At 38.1% G+C, this 19,597-nt stretch overlaps 1 protein-coding gene across 2 annotated transcripts in view; it reads right to left on the reverse strand.

Annotated features, from left to right (window-relative positions):
• Window positions 1-558: 558 nt before the first annotated feature.
• The window catches only part of SPAST (spastin), a 47,366-nt gene continuing 28,327 nt past the window's right edge, over window positions 559-19,597 (reverse strand). For both annotated transcript variants that reach the window (XM_081100821.1, XM_081100822.1), the window contains exons 13-17: window positions 17,762-17,804; window positions 16,028-16,107; window positions 12,336-12,406; window positions 11,047-11,087; window positions 559-2,652 (exon numbers count right to left, since the gene is read on the reverse strand). In XM_081100821.1, coding sequence (XP_080956947.1) covers window positions 2,530-2,652; window positions 11,047-11,087; window positions 12,336-12,406; window positions 16,028-16,107; window positions 17,762-17,804 — 358 coding nt within the window. In that variant the 3' untranslated portion in view covers window positions 559-2,529. The remainder of the gene's footprint in view (window positions 2,653-11,046; window positions 11,088-12,335; window positions 12,407-16,027; window positions 16,108-17,761; window positions 17,805-19,597) is intronic.

Genomic DNA, 19,597 nt, shown 5'->3' on the forward strand with positions numbered 1-19,597 from the left:
TGTTGGCAAGAGAGTCAATCCAATACAAGCTACTCTATTACTAGACTGCAACCTCTGAAATCTAAAAGTTTCAAATAAAAAAATTAAAGGCAAAATAAAGTTTGTAATTTATTTCAAGTCCAATAGGATAAACACCACTTTATGCAACCAAACCTTTTAATGTATTTCTTGTGAAGAAAAGTACAAAATACCAGATTAAAATAGAAACCAGCATTTAAAGGAAAATCCTTTGACTTATAGTCCAAAACCAAACTGTAATTCATTCTACCAAAAGAACTAGTTTTTTGTTTTTTGTACAAAATATAAAGAACTTTACACTATAAACAAAGACTACTATATATTTACTTAAATTAGAATTCTAGCATCTGCTTTTCCTCTAATTATTTCCAAGCACAAAGCATACTGCAGGTCAGAGATCTGATAACCTCATTGGGCAAACTGTCTTAGAATAAGCTTTTACACTTAAGATATCTTGAAAGATAGTATTCTTTCCCTTGGCTTAGAGACCAGTACATCAATAGGTCCTTTTTTAAAAAAAAAAATGATCTATTTCTTTTTAAAAAAATGTTTTTATTGATTTCAGAGAGAGGAAGGGAGAGGGAGAGAGAAATAGAAACATTAATGGTGAGAAAGAATCATCAATTGGCACCTCCTGCATGACTCCCCCAATGGGGATGGAGCCCACAACCCAGGTGTGTGACCTCCTGGTTCATGGGTCTACATTCAATCACTGAGTCACACTGGCCGGGCATCAGTAAGTTTTAATTTAGCTTACAAAACTCTGCCTTATTAACAATGAAGAGCACAATATAATTTAATGTTTAAGCATTACCTTTTAGGAAGTGACACAGAGTTCAATGCAAAATCTAAAAGGTTACAATCTAAGTCTAATATTAATTTTAAAAATCTCAGCAACTTCTATATTGAAAAAGACCGAACCAACCCCTTACACCTTCTACTATTAGTATTATTCTATTTTCACGGTCCTTCTATGAAAGAAACACAGCTTAAAATAAAACTTGGTCAAATTTTACCAAGAGTAAGAGTAAAACTAAGAAGAATGTTAAAAAAAAAAAAAAGAATGTGTATCTTCATTATAAAATTCTTATCTAGCAGGGGCAAGGTTTTAATTTGTTCTCTCAAAACCAAAGATATTTTTCCCAAATGAAAAAAAATCTTTGTTCCTACTATAAAACTATTCTTTCCACCCACGGCATTTTACACAAAAGCACCAAAGCAAATTTCTGTAAACAAACTTTTAACCAGTAAACTAAGGGCAAATATCCATTTGCCTTTATTACAATATTTAAAAGGTAATAACGAATTTCTACTTCCTACAATGACATTTTTATAATAAAAATTCAGGCATACTTATACAAATAAGAAATGGAATTACTGTACATTTTGGGGGAACAAAAGGCAGATTAACAGACTACAAGTTGTTTGTTAACAAAGTGAGCACAAGAAACCTACAAAATGTATGCAATTTATAAAAATTCAGTAACTTTTAAAGTTTCATTGAAGGGATTAATGATTATAAAGAATAAAAGATGGTACATCCACTGGCTTACCATTATCCTGTAAACAGTAAGAAAGTAGTAATCATGAATTAGAAATGTCTTAGCTCCCAGTACTTCCCTTCTCTCACACAGGAACCACTTTTACAGCTGTTAAAATTGGCTTTCTTAAGTATTAGGATAATTCTAGCAGGAAATAAATTCCATTAGGAATAAGTTAACAGTCTCAATAGATTTCTGGCAAATATATTTTTAAAAAAAGTACTGTGGTCAGACAAGGATTGATCATGTTGTATGACAGAGTGACTCAAAACTTGCAAATTTCTCCTCTTTTATTAGACTTATTTTGTTGCTCTCATATTACTTTATAAATTGTTTGGTAGAAAGGAACTAGAAAAATAAAAAAGTGAAAAGAACACAATTGTTTAATGTCTGTAGTTTTATCGAGAAAAAGCCTTCAAAATCCTTTTTCCTATTTCTGTTACACAGAAAAAAGTTTCATTTGGCACACAATTTGTAAAAAGAAAAGGAAAAAAAAGAAAATGTTTGGCATTCCAATCACCCATAGTAAAGACAACAGTAGGAGAGGAAAATGGGAAAAATTACTATTTTAAAAAAAGACATCAGAAGACAACCAATGGCTGTTGTGTCTTTCACCCTTTACTGTCTCTGAATACTTTCATCTGTAACACATATATAAATTATTATTTACATTCTGATTAAATTGGTAAAGAAGACAAGAACCAGTGTTTATTGTGCTCTAACTTACCCTGCCCATCGGGATAGCGATTACTATCAAGGCAAGAAGGCCTTAAACAAAATATTCCATTTGCATTGTATATTTTATTTAAATTTGTTTTATGGTTTATCTTCTGGGATGCATAAATAATTATAAGACTCTAAAAAGTCCTGTAAACTTAGGCTGAGTTTCTGTAGCTGATAACTATTCACTGAAGATGGTGTGTTTCTCCCTTGATAAGAAAATGTTCTGCAGGCTTACAAAGGTATTTTCTTAAACAGTGGTATCTCCAAAGTCCTTGTTCCAACGTATGTATGCTTCTAAGGTTTGAGGGCCCACGCTGCGTTTTATCTTTTTCAAGGATTCAGTGAAGTCAGATAATCGAATATTTCTCATCTAGATTTTTAAAAAGCACATGAAAATACAAATGATGAACACATACAGTAGTTAACCCCAAAATAGATCAAGTGTTACTATTTATTAATGTTAGAAACATATGTAGATGAATTTTTAAAATATATATGTATTTATTGATTTCAGAAAGGAAGGGAGCGGAAAGATAGGTAGAAACATCAATGATGAGAGAGAATCCATGATTGGCTGCCTCCTGCGTGCCCCCTACTGGGGATCGAGCCAGCAACCCGGGCATGTGCCCTTGTCTGGAATTGCACCTGGGACCTTTCAGTCCGCAGGCCAATGCTCTATCCACTGAGCCAAACCAGCTAGGGCAGTAGATGAATTCTTTAAAATCATGCCAATCATCTTATTTTACATATAGGTTGGGCAAAAGTAGGTTTATAGTTGTAAGTATGGGACACATAGAGTTTATTCTTATATTATTAACTAGAGGCCCGATGCACAAAATTCGTGCAAGGGGCTCAGCCCTCACAGCTGTGGTGGCCTGCCTTGCAGCCCTGGCCTCATCCGGAAGGTTGTCCAGCTGTCTGGTCTAATTAGCGTATTATACTTTTATTATTATAGATCGGCGGTTCTCAACCTGTGGGTTGCGACCCCTTTGAGGGTTGAACGACCTTTTCACAGGGGTCGCCTAAGACCATCGGAAAACACATATATAATTACATGTTGTTTTTGTGATTAATCACTATGCTTTAATTATGTTCAATTTATAACTGAAAATACATCCTGCATATCAGATATTTACATTACGATTCATAACGGTAGCAAAATTACAGTTATGAAGTAGCAACGAAAATAATTTTATGGTTGGGGGTCACCACAACATGAAGAACTGTATTAAAGGGTCGTGGCATTAGGAAGGTTGAGAACCAGTTATAGATGGTTGTGTTATTTCTAATAAGAACAATGGTAAACTTACTTTTGCCCCATCTTGTATATTAGATAATATTGCTATATAGGAAGTCTTATAAAAATGCTATACTAATATATTTTTATTACATATGTTTAGTTTCCTATGTATTAACATTTTAAATCATATTTTCCCATTATCAAAACAAGACTCACTCATTAGAGATAATTTGGCAAAATACAGACAAGCAGAAAAAGAACCACTCACTCACAGTTCCACCATTAGATAGACAACCACTCCTTATCTCCTTCCAATTTTTTCTGTTTATAGGTTCATAGAATTTACATTCTCAAGTCTCACTCACTATATACTCTAGCTAACATTCATGCTAGGTTTACCAGAAAGAAAAGGGAGGTTTATAAGAAGCATGTAGGACTTTTAACCAAATGTTTTTTGTTTTGTTTTTAAAATATATTTTTATTTATTTCAGAGAGAAAGGGAGAGGGAAAGAGAGATAGAAACATCAATGATGAGAGAGAGTCATTGATTGGCTGCCTCCTGAACGCCCCCCACTTTGTATTGAGCCAGCAACCCAGGAATAGGCCCTTAACTGGAATAGAACCCGGATCCTTCAGTCCACAGTCCAACGCTCTATCCACTGAGCCAAACCAGCTAGGGCTAAGCAGATGTTGTTTTTAACTACAACATGTATGATGCTTGTATCTGAAATATTCTAACATTAATACTGCTTATGATGCATTTTTAAAAAATATATTTTTATTGATTTCAGAGAGGAAGGGAGAGAGACAGAAACATTGGTGATGATAATCATTGATCGGCCACCTCCTGCACGCCCCCTACTGGGGATTGAGCCTGCAACCTTGGGCATGTGCCCTTGACTGGAATCGAACCCGGGACCTTTTAGTCCGCAGGCTGACACTCTATCCACTGAGCCAAACCAGCGAGGCTGTAATACATTTTTATATTAATGTGGTCTTATTTCTGACACTATAATTGGCTTTAAGAATGTAGAATAAAATAATGCTGAGTTCATTACCTAAGGATTTTCAAAAGGCGAAATGGAATTTGGCACAAAATGACTAGTATTAAAAACTGTCAGTAGCCCTGGCTGGGGAGTGCAGTTGTACACTAATAAGTGGGGGGTTTGAGTCCTAGTTGGCAACCAATCCAAGTTTCTCTTTCTCTCTCCTTTCCTCTCTCTCTAAAAATCAATTAAAAAAACACAACAACAACAGAAAAATCCTCAGGTGCAGATTAAAAAATAGTTACTTGTAGCCCTGACCGGTTTGGCTCAGTGGATAGAGGGTCGGCTTGTGGACTGAGGGGTCCCGGGTTCGATTCCGGTCAAGGGCATGTACCTTGGTTGTGGGCCCATCCCCAGTGGGAGGTGTGCAGGAGGCAGCTGATCGATGTTTCTAACTCTCTATCCCTCTCCCTTCCTCTCTGTAAAAAATCAGTAAGATATATTTTTTTAAAAATTAAGGTTTTAAAAGCTTTTGATGAAATTCTAATTTAAGTGTATAATATGGTGTATGTAAACATATATCTATGTATGGTAATTTAAAGTTAGTAAAGAGACTAATGTTTACAACAGGAAATAGCAACTTTGCTTGTTTAGCAAAGAGGGAAAATAAATAACAAAGATATTTTTTGTTTCTTTTCACTGATTCCAGAGAGGGACGGGGGGTGAGGAGAGAGAAACATGGATCAGTTGCCCTCCTACACATGCCCTGACCAGGGCCTGGGTAAATACTCACTTGAGAATATTTTTTTCCCATTGATTTTTAGAGTGGAAGGGAGGGGGAGAGAGAGAGAGAGAAACACTGAAGTGAGAGAGACACATCGACTGGTTGTTTCCTGCATGTGCCCACGGGAATGCAGCCTACAATGAGGTATGTGTCCTTGGCTGGAATTGAACCCTTGACCCTTAGGTGAGAGGGCTGACACTCTAACTACTGAAACACACTGGCCAGGACATGATATTTTAAGAATATGTGTGTTGCCCTAACCGGCTTGGCTCAGTGGATGGAGCGTCAGCCTGCGGATTCAAGGGTCCCAGGTTTGATTCCGGTCAAGGGCATGTACCTTGATTGAGGGCACATCCCCAGTAGGGAGTGTGCAGGAGGCAGCTGATCTCCTCAATGTTTCTCTCTCATCAATGTTTCCAACTCTCTATCCCTCTCCCTTCCTCTCTGTAAAAAATCAATAAAATATATTAAAATATAAAAATATGTGTTTTCAGGCTCTTGTCATTGGAGTGGGCTAAGTTAACATAGCATTAATAAAAACCAAGTTAGTATGTGTGTTTTGTATTTTTTAAAAACTGACATTTTTATTATATTGAGTCTTCAAATACAAAGATGTAGTATATCTTTCCATTTATTTATTAAAATCTTTAAAAATGTTTTTTGATATATTTTTTTCAGGAAAAGATTTGTAAATCTTTTTAAAATATATATTTTTTTATTAATTTTACAGAGAAAAGAAAGGTGAGGGAGAGAGAAACATGGATGTGAGAGAGAAACATCAATTAGTTTCCTCCCTCACGTGCCTTGACCCGGGGATCAAACTGGCAATGGGATGATGCTCAACCAATTGAGCCACACCAGCCAAGCAAGGTATCTTTTAAAATATTCATCATTGGTACTTTACATTTTTGCTCCTGATAAAATAAACGGTATATTTTCTTTAAAAAAAAAGTTCTACTTTCTGTTTCCTCCTGGTATAGTCATGCCTTTCAGAGAGTTGTCCTACTTTGAGGCAAAGGGGCCTGGCCTTTATACCCCACATCAACCAGGCATTGGGTAAAGGCTGCCCTCAGGTACTGAGTATGACCCTGAGTGAAGAGTCTTTTGGCCTGAGGGCAATGCCTGGAGAGTGATTCAATTGAGAGCTGTCAGCTGCCAACCTTTCCACCAGCTAAGACTCTGCAGTCCTGAAGGGAAATCTTGGCAGAGTATCACAGCAACCACTAAATGCCCTTGAAGGGGTTAAAGAAGTTCTTTTTTATTCTTAGTTTTCTTAAAAGGTCCTGTTTTGGTAAAAGGAGAGTTGCCCAGCTGTATTATGTGGGGAATTGGATCTGGTGTCTAATTGCTTCTTAAATAGACTTTCAACTAATCCTATTTCACTCTCAACTTTACCCCAGTTTCAGAACTGTTTGTTGTCCTCAAACCTGAACTTTTTGGTGGCTCTGCAGAACAGACTGGCTTGTTTTTAGATTTTGCTTACTGCCAGCAAAGAAGATGCATTTCTATACACAGAGTCTTAATATTCTTCTTCATGAAAATGAACCAGGGCTCGCCCTGGCAGGGTGGCTCAGTTGGCTGAAGCATTGTCCCACACATCAAAAGGTTCCAGGATCGATCCCTAGTTGGGATACATGCGGGAAGGCAGCCGAACGATGTTGCTCTCTCACATCAATGTTTTTCTATCTCTTCCTTCCTCTCTCTCTCTAAAATCAATAAGCATGTCCTCGGGTGAGGATTAAAAAAATAAAAAGAGCCAAAGTTTCTACAGAGTTGCTGATTCCATGTCTTGGGAGAGGCAAATTTAAGATATGCCTTGCCCACAGAAAGCAAAAGTGCTTTTCAACGTTCTCAAGTAGTGTTGAGTGGGTTCATCTTCATATAAAAACAGATTTCACTGGCCAACTGTGACCCTTTAACCATAAAAAAAATTGTAATAATTATAATTGATTTACACATGTGGTGGGCATCTTCTGATGACTTCCACCTCTTATTATATGCCTTTGTGAAATCCCTTCCCTGAATGTAAACTGGACCTCATAATAGAAGACTACAGCCCTAGCTGGTTTGGCTCAGTGGATAGAGTGTTGGCCTGTGGACTGAAGGATCCTGACTTTGGTTCTGGTCAAGGGTCCATGCCCGGATTGCAGGCTCGATCCCCAGTAGGGGGCGTACAGGAGGCAGCCGATCAATGATTCTTTCTCATCATTGATGTTTCTTTCTCCCTCTCCCTTCCTCTCTGAAATCAGTAAAAATATATTTAAAAAATAAAAATAAAAAAAGAATAGAAGACTACAGCAAAACTGATGGAATGTCACCTTCAGGATTAAGTATAAAGACTATGACTACCATCTTTCTGGCACTCTTATCTTCCTGGCCTGCTTGCTTTGATGAAGCAAACTACTATGCTTGAGAGGTGTATGTAGCAAGGAAGTGAAGACAGCCTTCAGCCAATAGCCAGAGAAAACCGAGGCTGTCAGCCCGACAGCGCATGATTGGAAATGAATCTGGCAAAGAAGCACAAGTGAGCTTTGAAGCAGATCTTCCCCCAGTTGAGCCTTGCAATGACTATACTGCCAGCCAACATCTTGCTTCCAGCTTTATAAGAGACTATGGGCCAAAACTTTGCACCCTGCTGAGAGAGATTGAATCAGAGGACTCAGCTAAGCTGCACCCATATTCCTGACTCTGTGAAAATGTGAGATAATAAATGTTTTAAGCTGCTAAGTTTTGGGATAAATTTTTATCCTATCCTATATAATAAAAGCCTAATATGCAAATTGTCCCCTCAACTGGAAGTTTGACCTGGGGGTGGGGCTAGCCAGCCAACCACCCACGACCTCCCCTTCCCCCCTTCTGATCCCACCCTGGCTGGCAGCGGCAGGAAGCTGGGGGAAGGGAAACTCTGGCTGGCAGCCAGCAGCTGCTAGGAACCCTATCCATCCATGAATTTCGTGCACTGGGCCTCTAGTATAGCTATAAATACCTACAGCAACAGAATGACTACCTTGTTTTATAATCATAAGAACATAAAAGTTTTTTTTTTAAAAAAAGAATATAGACTCAAAATTTCTTTACTCTTCAAATAAACAGGAATCATATTTGGGTTGACTTTGTTCAGTGAAGAAGAAAGTTTGGTTTTATGTATATTCTCAGGATGGGTAAAACATATACAACGGTTAACAGAGCCACTACCAATGGTAAACAGATCTCTTTTCTCATGAAATAATGGAAAGATTCCTAAGAATTTCTACTATTTTCTAAGCAGCCACCTACTTGCTTTCATAAAATTATTGTAAGATATTAATGCAAGTTTATTAAAGCATTCCATTTTATGTACAAGCAAGTGGCCTTCCTCGGGGATCTGCATAGAAAGTGCCACGGCCTAGGAGCTTGAGACCCAGTGAAGAACACTTGCAAAAGTGGGGCTGAGGGATGTTGCCTGTGAAGTCAACTGAGAACTTGCATACCACTTCTTACTAAAATTTGCCAGCTGGTGGTTTTACCTCATTATTGCCTTGTTTGTTTCCTTTACTTGTATGGTCTTTCTTTCTTTTAAAAAAAAATATTTTTCTTAATTTCAGAGAGGAAAGGAGAGGGAGAGAGAGATAGAAACACCAATGAAGAGAGACAATCATTGATCGGCTGCCTCCTGCATACCTCACACTGGGGACCGAGCCTGCAACCCAGGCATGTGCCCTGACCAGGAATCGAACTGTGACCTCCTGGTTCATAGGTCAACACTCAACCACTGAGACATGCTGGCCAGGCTATATGGTCTTTTCAAGGGACAAACACAGAGGTCTAAAATGTCAGACATAAGGCCTTTCCTCAGCTTTAACCTACGAGGCCAGATTATGAGATATCAAGTTTACCTATCCTTGATCCAAGTCAGAGAGTAGTGTGTGAAGAAATAATTCACGCCTGATGCTTACTTTTTGTAGAAAAGTAATATTAGGTTTAAGCTATGAGTATAAGAACATTTAAAACACAGTATGTTTATAGGATATTGTTAATACATTGTATTTAAACTATTAAAAATCCATAAGACGCCCTAACTGGTTTTGCTCAGTGGATAGAGCATCGGCCTGTGGACTGAAGGGTCCCAGGTTCGATTCTGGTCAAGGGCATGTACCTTGGTTGCGGGCACATCCCCAGTAGGAGGTGTGCAGGAGGCAGCTGATCGATGTTTCTCTCTCATCGATGTTTCTAACTCTCTATCCCTCTCCCTTCCTCTCTGTAAAAAATCAATAAAAAATATATTTTTTTAAAAAATCCATAAGACACTTTTGAAACACAAATTGTATAGTACTGATATATTAAAAATTTTTTTAAATGTGGAATTAAAATTATACATCAGATAAAATGAATTGGAATTTATACTTGAAATGTGAATTTTAAAAAATTTTTAATCTTCACCTGAGGATATGTTTTTATTGATTTTTAGACAGAGGAAAGGAGAGAGAGAAAGAGTGATGTGAGAGAGAAACATAGATTGGTTGCATCCTGTACGCACCTGGACTGGGGATCGAACCTGCAACCTTTTGGTGTATGGGAGGACACACAAACCAACTGAACCACTCAGCCAAAGGCCTAAATGTGATTTTTAAGGTATAGTAGTTAAACACCAGAGTGGGTATGTGGAATTCTCTACTCCTAAGTTTCATTCATGCCAAATACACTTTAGGCAAACTAGACTGCTAAAATGAAAGGGTGGCTGCAAGAAGTGTGAGGACTTTCTTCGTAATGTAGGTGATGAACCACCATGCACAAATGCCTGAAGACAACATAAATTTACTTAAAAGTTTGAAGAAAGAGGACTGTCAAAATGTACTCATTTTCTATGTTAAGAGTTCAATGTCTCCTCAGTAGCTGTTGAAACTTGGGCAGCAAAAAATATCTCTGACAGGTAAGTTACAAATATAATGCAAGTTGATTTTAAAAGTTTGTTCACACAGTTGTGATCATTCTGCATTTCCAATTTATATTTTATAGGCAGGCAGTATTTTTCAAAATAAATTCTTTAGCATTTCATAAGAGGGACTACCATATTAAGAAAATATAGTAAATTGCATTACAGTGTTAATTGCATTGTTTTTATAAGGAGGAAAACATTAAAAGACAAAATAGAACATCAAAGACTTAATCTGTTCCAAGTTATTATTTTTTTTAAATATATTTTATTGATTTTTTACAGAGAGGAAGGGAGAGAGATAGAGAGTTAGAAACATCGATGAGAGAGAAACATCGATCAGCTGCCTCCTGCACATCTCCTACTGGAGATGTGCCCGCAACCCAGGTACATGCCCTTGACCGGAATCGAACCTGGGACCTTTCAGTCCGCAGGCCGACGCTCTATCCACTGAGCCAAACCGGTTTCGGCTATATATATATATATATTTTAAATATGTTCTCATTGATTTCAAAGAGAGGAAGGGAGAGGGAGAGAGGAATAGGAACATCAATGATGACAGAGAATCATTGATCAGCTGCCGCCTGCATGACCCCTACTGGGGATTGAGCCTGCAACCCGGGCATGTGTCCTAACCGGGAATTGAACTGTGATCACCTGGTTCATGGGTCGACACTCAATCACTGAGCCACACCAGCTATGAAGGCCTCCATTTTTTTAAATGAGGCAAAATTAATTTTTTCTAGTTTCTAATCAAATAAACTATAAAATCCAGACAAAACATGTATCTAACAATACAGAGAACCAAAACCAAGAAAAGACAATTGTAATATAGTATATACCTCATTGGCAGACATATTCTTCACTTGTTCTGGTTTCAGTTCTGCAAAATATAAAAGGTAGCCACTTAACATTTTTTGAAGTTTAAAGTGCTGAAAAGCAAAACCAAGTACAATGACCTAAAAGTATGTGTTCAATATAAATCATTATATTTAAAAAGACATATAATAGAGCACATACAATGTATAAATGCTTAGAATAATATTCTTTCTTAGGAGTAACTATAAGACATTCAATTTCTTTGGATATTGTCAAGAAACAACAGGTTTTACAAATTTGAGAGTAAACTTAAAAGAATTCAATTTGTTTTTTACAAAAGGCACTAGCTTTAAAAAAAATCTAACAACTTTTGTCTGCTTCGAAAATAGCTAAAATATTCTAAAACCACAAGTGATTTATACATTAGCTATTGTTTCTGAGTCCCTATCTGAACATGGTTTATAGCAAGAAAGTTTGGCTAAAATACTTTAGTGTCACAAAATATATTCTCAAAGTTACATTTATTATTCTCCAAAGCAGCATGTCCCATGATCTATTTTATCATCATAGCCAGTAAGTAATCTGAGTGTATACCTGCCTATGCTGGCCTTGGCAAAGTTGTTCAGAACATCTACTCTAAAGTGATACACCATAGCGAGTTTAATCGAACTAGCCTAGAAGTGATCAGTTGTGGTATTTCAGAACCAACAAATTATCCTGAATCAAAATATAGCAACACATGATATATTTTGCTGCAAGTCTTCAAAAGTTAACATGCAATGATAAAAGTATAAATAGTTACATGAGTTCCCTTAGACACATTAATTTCAATTGATATTAGAATACTGAAATGAAAAGCACACAAAAAAGTTAAGAACATTTTCCCTTTAGTATTCTTTTTTGCTTGCTTGAAAAAGTTTTCTTTTTGAGTTTTCTGCTTCTTTGCTACTATCAACAAGTGAAACCTGTTGTCTAGAAGAGGGGTAATGGTTCACTAACCCATGGACTGTCTTTGGATGGTCTGTGAGCTAAAAATAGTTTCACATTTTTTTGGGTTTTTTGTGTGTGTGATTGTTTGAAAAAAACAAGAATATGCAATGTAGAGCATATATAGCCCACAAACTTAAAATATTTACCATCAGGCTCTTTACAGAAAAGTTTGCTAACCTTAAATCTAGAAAGTACTTTATTTCAACGGACCTCAAGTTTTCCACTGATACAGCTTTACTGCTTTCCCACTAATAGAGACTTATTAACCTTCTAAAATGGTCTTATGAAGAGGTATAAATGTTTCCAGCACTTGTATACCTACCTCGGATAGGACCCAGAGCTGCATCTTTTGCCAAAGCTGTTAGATCACTTCCTGAGTATCCATCAGTCATTCTGAGAATGAGTAGAAAGAGCAAATCACTTTCATCTTTGCAGATTCAAATTCTCCGGGTAAGAAGGTAAAACCTACTTTACCTTTGCCTTTAAGCAGACTGCTGTATGATTTAAGTGCACAGAAAGACCCACTTGCTAAAATCAAACAGAACAGTTTGCTGCTGGCTCATTTATAATGCCTCAAATTTGCATCATTACAACCATTCCTTTAGATTGAGGCACACTGTACCTCCAGGAGTCTCCATTACATTGTAAACATGTCCCATGGAAAGTAACTAAGCCCTTGCTGGCCAACTGATACATAAGCAGTTACTTCTCTAAAAGTTAATGAGTCTTTGTCTTGACAAAGAGCATTGACTTAATGGAATGAGGGCCAAAGGAGATTATTTTATGTTGTTATTTTTAATATTTATTTATTTGTGATTAAAATTCATGAATGTATCTCCTATATTCAGTTTCTAATAAAGTGTACCACTTTTATTTATTTTTTCAGCTTTTTAATGGAATTTATTGGGGTGACACTGGTTAATAAAATTATATAGGTTTTGGTTGTATAATTCTGTAATATATCACAAAGTAGATTTTTTAAAATGTAAAACAGAGGAGAAACCAAGATGGCGCAATAGGTAAACACCGGAGTTTGCTGCCTCGAACAACCACTTCAAAAATACAGCTAAAAGACGGAACGGACATCATCCAGAACCACAGAAAGGCTGGCTGAGTGGAAGTTCTACAACTAGGAGGAAGAGAAAAGCATACCGAGACTCAGAGGAGGCGCAGTGCTGAAGTAAAATACTAAGGTGCGGAGTGCATGCGGAGCGGGCTGGCGGCTGAGGGCGCGGTTGTCGTTTTCAATCGGGAGGGAGTCTCAGGCTCTGAGCTCCAGTTCCAGGCAAGTCTCTAGGGACCCAGACTCATACGGGAGAAGTGGGACTGTCTGGCATCGCTCAGAACCCTAGGGCAGCTTTCTCTCCGTGGGGCTTGCAGCGATTACTGGGACACTGAGAAGCAGAGCCTCTGAGGGCAAGACTGATAGCAGCCATAATTGCTAACCCCGCCCTGTTGATCCCCTGGGACCAGCCCTGCCCAAGCCCTGCAGGGAGACTTTTACTGGATAGCCTCAGGCAAAGGCTAGATTAGCACCTCCCTAGAGATCCAGGAGCCAGGAAGCCCAGAGGTCAGAGTGGGACCATCCAGTTTTCAGCTCTGTGGAACCATAAAACACACACTCAGGGGGCAGACTCAGTGAGCACCAAAGCCCCATCGAAGCAAGTCTAGCCCCAGAGGGGTGTCTCCAGCACAGAAGCTCTCCCACTGCAGACACAGCTGATTCTCACAGCCAATTGGCCTGGAGGTCAATTCCTCACAGTGATAACTACAACAAGCAAGGCTTAACTACAACAAGACTGTGCACAAAGCCCACAAGGGGGTGCACCAAGAGTGTCTACCTCAGGTAATTGGGACACTTAGCACAGAAAGGCACTCTAACGACACAGCGAAGCATAAAAAATGCCGAGACAAAGAAACAGGACACAAACGACAGAATAGGAGGAAAGCAAACTGTTGGATATAGAGTTCAAAACCACACTTTTAAGGTCTTTAAAGAACTGTCTAGAGGCCACTGATAAATTTAATAAGGCCCTCGAAAAGACTGGTGAGACCGCCGATAAATGTAGTGAGATCTTCAAGAAGACTGGTGAGACTGCCGATAAATGTAGTGAGATCCTCAAGAAATCTAATGAGACCCTCAATGTTGTGATAAAGAACCAACTAGAAATTAAGCATACACTGACTGAAATAAAGAATATTATACAGACTCCCAACAGCAGACCAGAGGGTTGCAAGAATCAAGTCAAAGATTTGAAATACGAAGAAGCAAAAAACACCCAACTGGAAAAGCAAAATGAAAAAAGAATCCAAAAATACGAAGATAGTGTAAGGAGCCTCTGGGACAGCTTCAAGCGTACCAACATCCGAATTATAGGGGTGCCGGAAGATGAGAGAGAGCAAGATATTGAAAACCTATTTGAAGAAATAATGACAGAAAACTTCCCCTACCTGGTGAAAGAAATAGACTTCCAAGTCCAGGAAGCGCAGAGAACCCCAAACAAAAGGAATCCAAAGAGGACCACACCAAGACACATCATAATTAAAATGCCAAGAGCAAAAGACAAAGAGAGAATCCTAAAAGCAGCAAGAGAAAGAAAATCAGTTACCTACAAGGGAGTACCCATACAATTGTCAGCTGATTTCTCAACAGAAACTTTGCAGGCCAGAAGGGAGTGGCAAGAAATATTCAAAGTGATGAATACCAAGAACCTACAACCAAGACTACTTTATCCAGCAAAACTATCATTCAGAAGTGAAGGCCAGATAAAGAGCTTCACAGATAAGAAAAAGCTAAAGGAGTTCATCACCACCAAACCAGTATTATATGAAATGCTGAAAGGTATCCTTTAAGAAGAGGAAGAAGAAGAAAAAGATACAAATTATGAACAACAAATACATATCTATCAATAAGTGAATCTAAAAATCAAGGGAATAAATAATCTGATGAACAGTATGAACTGGTGACTGTAATAGAATCAGGGACATAGAAAGGGAATGGACTGACTATTCTTGGGGGGGAAAAGGGGTGTGGGGGTGAGGGAAGAGATTGGACAATAATCGTGCACCTATGGATGAGGGCAGTGGGTGGGGAGTGAGGGCGGAGGGTGGGGTGGGAACTGGGTGGAGGGGAGTTATGGTGGGAAAAAGAGTAACTAATGTAATAATCTGAATAATAAAGATTTAATTAAAAAAAAATGTAAAACAAACAGGTTGAAGGGAGAGTCTTCGATAGAAGTCATTGGCAAAAATAGGCACAACTGAAAGGGATGCCATAGTGGAGAATCCTGAGTAGCCAAGAGATTATCAAAGGGATCTAAGCACTAGGTAGGCAAAGGGAAAGAGGAAAATAAACCAGGGAAAGAAAGCATTTAGTTATTGTGTACTATGTTAAATAAGAACACAGATCAAACATTATTAGCAGAATTCTTTATTGGAATGACAAAGAAGGATCTCAACTATTTCAAAGTAATGCATTTGTTCTTTTTTCATTCTTATCTAGGAACTCAATGTTTATTAAAATTACTAGCTATTCACATACTTACTGAATATTACTTCATGATGTTTTTTCCAGTGATTAAAATTCACAAATGCATCTCCTATATTAGTTTCTACTAGTGTACCACTCAAAAAAAAAAAGTTAAAAATGTAAAAGTTAAAGAAAATTATGTGTAATGCAAAAGAAGTTTATAAGAAAATGTATGTTGGTGTGGGCAGATATGAGATATATTACATTTAAAAAATTACTTTAATAACACTATAAGTTTTAGTAAGTTTATAAAAGGAATACAGTACCATCATATTTAGGTCATGTCTTGTATAGGATCTAGAAATTGAAATTTAGGTACCATACGTATAAGAGTAAGAGATAAGAAAGAAGGTAAATGAAGCAGAGGGTGAGACACTACTCATTTTATACTTGAGCTTACTTTAAACAAAACAGAAAAAGATTCCTTACAAAAAAAAAAAAAAAAAAAAAGAAAGCTGTAAAACAGACCAAATCAAATTACTCACCTAGCAAGTTGTGCTAGTTCTTTTTGGGTCAATGGGCTTCCCTGTTTACATAATAGATTTTTTAGTAGAAGTCGTCGTGTCTGAAAAGAAATGTTAAAAAATTATCAGTCCTAAGAATTAGCTTAATAAAATACTAGGAATCATGTTCAAACCCTAATTCTCATTTAGGAACTGAATGATCTTACACAAATCACTCTACATTTTAGAGTCTCGCTCATGTCCTTTAAAACTACCTTTTTCTTGACAGTTCCTGAGAGAGGTAAAGATAATTGAAATAAAGTGTTAAGGACATAGCTATTGTTACTAACAAGGATATTAAAGGTCTGAGCTAGACAATATAATTTACAAACAAAAACAAGACAGTTTTATAAAAGTATGAATCCATGAATCTCACGCATTGTAATTCAATGACTTAATAAACCTAAGAGTTTTGCAACCATCACCATAATCCAGTTTAGAACATTTCTATCACCCAGAAAATTTACTCATGCCTGTTTGCTGTTAATCCTCACTCTGACCCTTAGCCTTAGCAAATCATGGATCTGCTTTATGTTTCTAGAATTTGCCTTTTCTGAACATCCTATATAATAAAAGGCTAATATGCAAATTGACTGAACGGCGGAATGACCTGTTGCTATGACCTGCACTGACCATCTGGGGCCAGACACTCAATGCAGGAGCTGCCCCTGGTGGTCAGTGCGCTCCCACAGGGGGAGCAACACTCAGCCAGAAGCCAGCCAGTCATATGGCTAGCGAGCACAGCGGGGGTGGCAGGAGCCTCTCTCGCCTCTGTGGCAATGCTAAGGGCCCTTTGGAAGATGTCTGACTGTTGGGCCTAAGCCAGCAGTTAGACATCCCCTGAGGGGTCCTGGACTCTGAGAGGGCGCAGGCCGGGCTGAGGGGACCCCCCACCCCACAGTGCACAAATGTCATGCACTGGGCCTCTAGTTTCATATAAATGGAATTATGATGTGTAATATTTTACATCTGGTGTCTTTCACTGGTGTAATGTGTTTGAGGTTCAGCCACATTATCCTACATAATAAAAGCCTAATATGCAAATCGACCTAATCGCGGAACTATGGGCAGAATGACTGGTTGCTATGACATGCACTGACCACCCGGGTTCAGACACTCGATGCAGGAGCTACCGTGGAGGTCAGTGTGCTCAGCCAGAAGCAGGGCTCAGGGCTGGTGAGTGCAGCTGCTGTGGAGGGAGCTTCTCCCGCTTCCACAGCAGTGCTAAGGAGCAACGAGCCAAGTGGTAAGGAGCGAGGGGTCCCAGACTGTGAGAGGGCGCAGGCCAGGCTGAGGGACCCTTCTCCACCCCCCCCCCCGCCCCAGTGCACAAATATTGTGCACCGGGCCTCTAGTAGCACATAAAAGTAGCTCATTCCTTTTGTTGCTAAATATTATTCCATTAAGTAGATATACCTCATTTATCTACCTATTCACCAATTGATAAATATTTTAGATTCTTTGCAGTTCCTGGCTATTATTTATAATGCTGCCATAAAAATTCTTGCACATGTCTTTTTATAGATATATGTTTTAATTTATCTTGGGTAGATTGGTGGATCTTATGATAAGTTTATGTTTATTTTTTTAAGAAACTGCCAAACTGTTTCCCAAGTGGTTGTACCATGGGTTGGAAGACTCAATATTGTCAAGGTGGTAGTTCTTGCTTCTGCTTAAAAAAAAAAAAAATCAAAAAAAAAAATCACAGATACATACCTCCTCATTCGGCAAAGACACATATACCCGTTTGGTGAAACGCCTAAAAGAAGGATTCAGAAATAGAATTTTGAATTTAAAGGTATCTCAGTTTAAGTAAGTAGTCAATGACAAGAAAAAAGCTTTAAGTATAATGCTCAAAGCATGTGAATGCATTTTAGTCATCAATGTAAAAAATTATTTTGAGTTACTCTTTTAAAACTCTCCAGTTAATATTTTAAATATATATTTTTATTGATTTCTGAGAGGGAGGGAGAGGAAGACAGAGAGAAACATCAATGATGAGAGAGAATCATTGATCGGCTGCCTTCTGCACGTCTCACACTAGGGATTGAGCCCACAACCAGCGCATGTGCCCTTGACCGGAATTGAACCCAGGACCCTTCAGTCCACAGGCTGACTCGCTATCCACTGAACTAAACTGGCTAGCGCTCTAGTTAATATTTTAAAGTCCTTAATTCAATACTGTCAGAATCAAGTTAACCATCTAGGTATGTGAATGTTTTGTTTGTTTTTCTAATTTATTTTTTTATTGATTTCAAAGAGGAAGGGGGTGAGAGAAAGAGAGAGACAGAAGCATCAATGATGAGAGAGAATCACTGATCAGCTGCCTCCTGCATGCCCCCTACTGGGGATCAAGCCCACAACCGGGGCATGTGCCCTTGACCGGAATCGAACCCAGGACCCTTCAGTCCACAGGCAGATGCTTTATCCACTAAGCCAAACCAACTAGGGCGGTATGTGCATGTTTTTAACATGCAATAACACTTTAGAAGAAAGTATCTGACATAAGATTTTAATAAAAACATCTTTGCTGTCTTTATGAAAATAAAAACAACTAAAACCAAGGACAACAAAAACAGAAAAGTAAATTTCATCATAAAGAAACTAGGTAACAGGCTGGCTGGTGTGGCTCAATTGGTTGAGCATTGTCCCATGCACCAGGAGGGCACAGGTTCAATTCCCAGTCAGGGCACATGCCCGGATTGCAGGCTCCATCTCCAGAGGGTGGGTGTGCAGGAGGCAGCCGATTAATGTTTCTCTCTCATCATGTTACTATTTGTCTCTTTTCCTCTCCCTTCCTCTCTCTGAAATAAAAATACATATTCATATATTTTTAAATAGGTAATATTTACATAACTTAAATGTATGAAAAAGGGCTGCATAGGGCAGTGAAAATTACAGTGAGAAAGGAGGATACACACTGCAGATTACAGACAGATGTCAGAGAATAGAGTTTTCCAAAGGAAAGAGACAGAGCATATTCTGAGGGGTAATAAAACCAAACTCCCCACATTTAAACAAGCATATGAAGACTGGCTCCGTAGATCTTGTGAACCTTGGCCAATAACAGGGCAATGGCAAGGAAGGCGAGGTTGAACAAAGAGACTCAAAGACATATCATCTTTGTAAGACATCAGTCTGTCTGGCAAGATGACAAACTGCCTTTATTAGTTGAAGAAGACTAAATCAACCCAATGTCTTATTTACACACAAACACTTGTTTATCAGATATGGCTTTACTACTGAATTAGTGAGACTACCTGTCAGTCCAGGCTATTCATGGGACAACTCAAAATACTTGTTCGGTATCTTAATTTTCTAGCTCTCCTCCTATAATATCCTTCTAAAATTAGGTTTTTTTAAAAAAACTCCCCTTATTCAAATAAAAATAAAGCAAAACAGGCAAAAGACAATCAATTTTTTAAAAAATAGTGTCAAAATAGGGGTAAAGAATACAATAAATAAAACATAAATAAAATGGAGAACATGTACAACAGGATTCTGCCATAGAGTGAATTAAAATTGTAACCAAATAGCTTTCCATGAAATATA

Source organism: Myotis nattereri (assembly GCF_964212035.1).
Source record: "Myotis nattereri genome assembly, chromosome: 10".
NCBI lineage: Eukaryota > Metazoa > Chordata > Mammalia > Chiroptera > Vespertilionidae > Myotis > Myotis nattereri.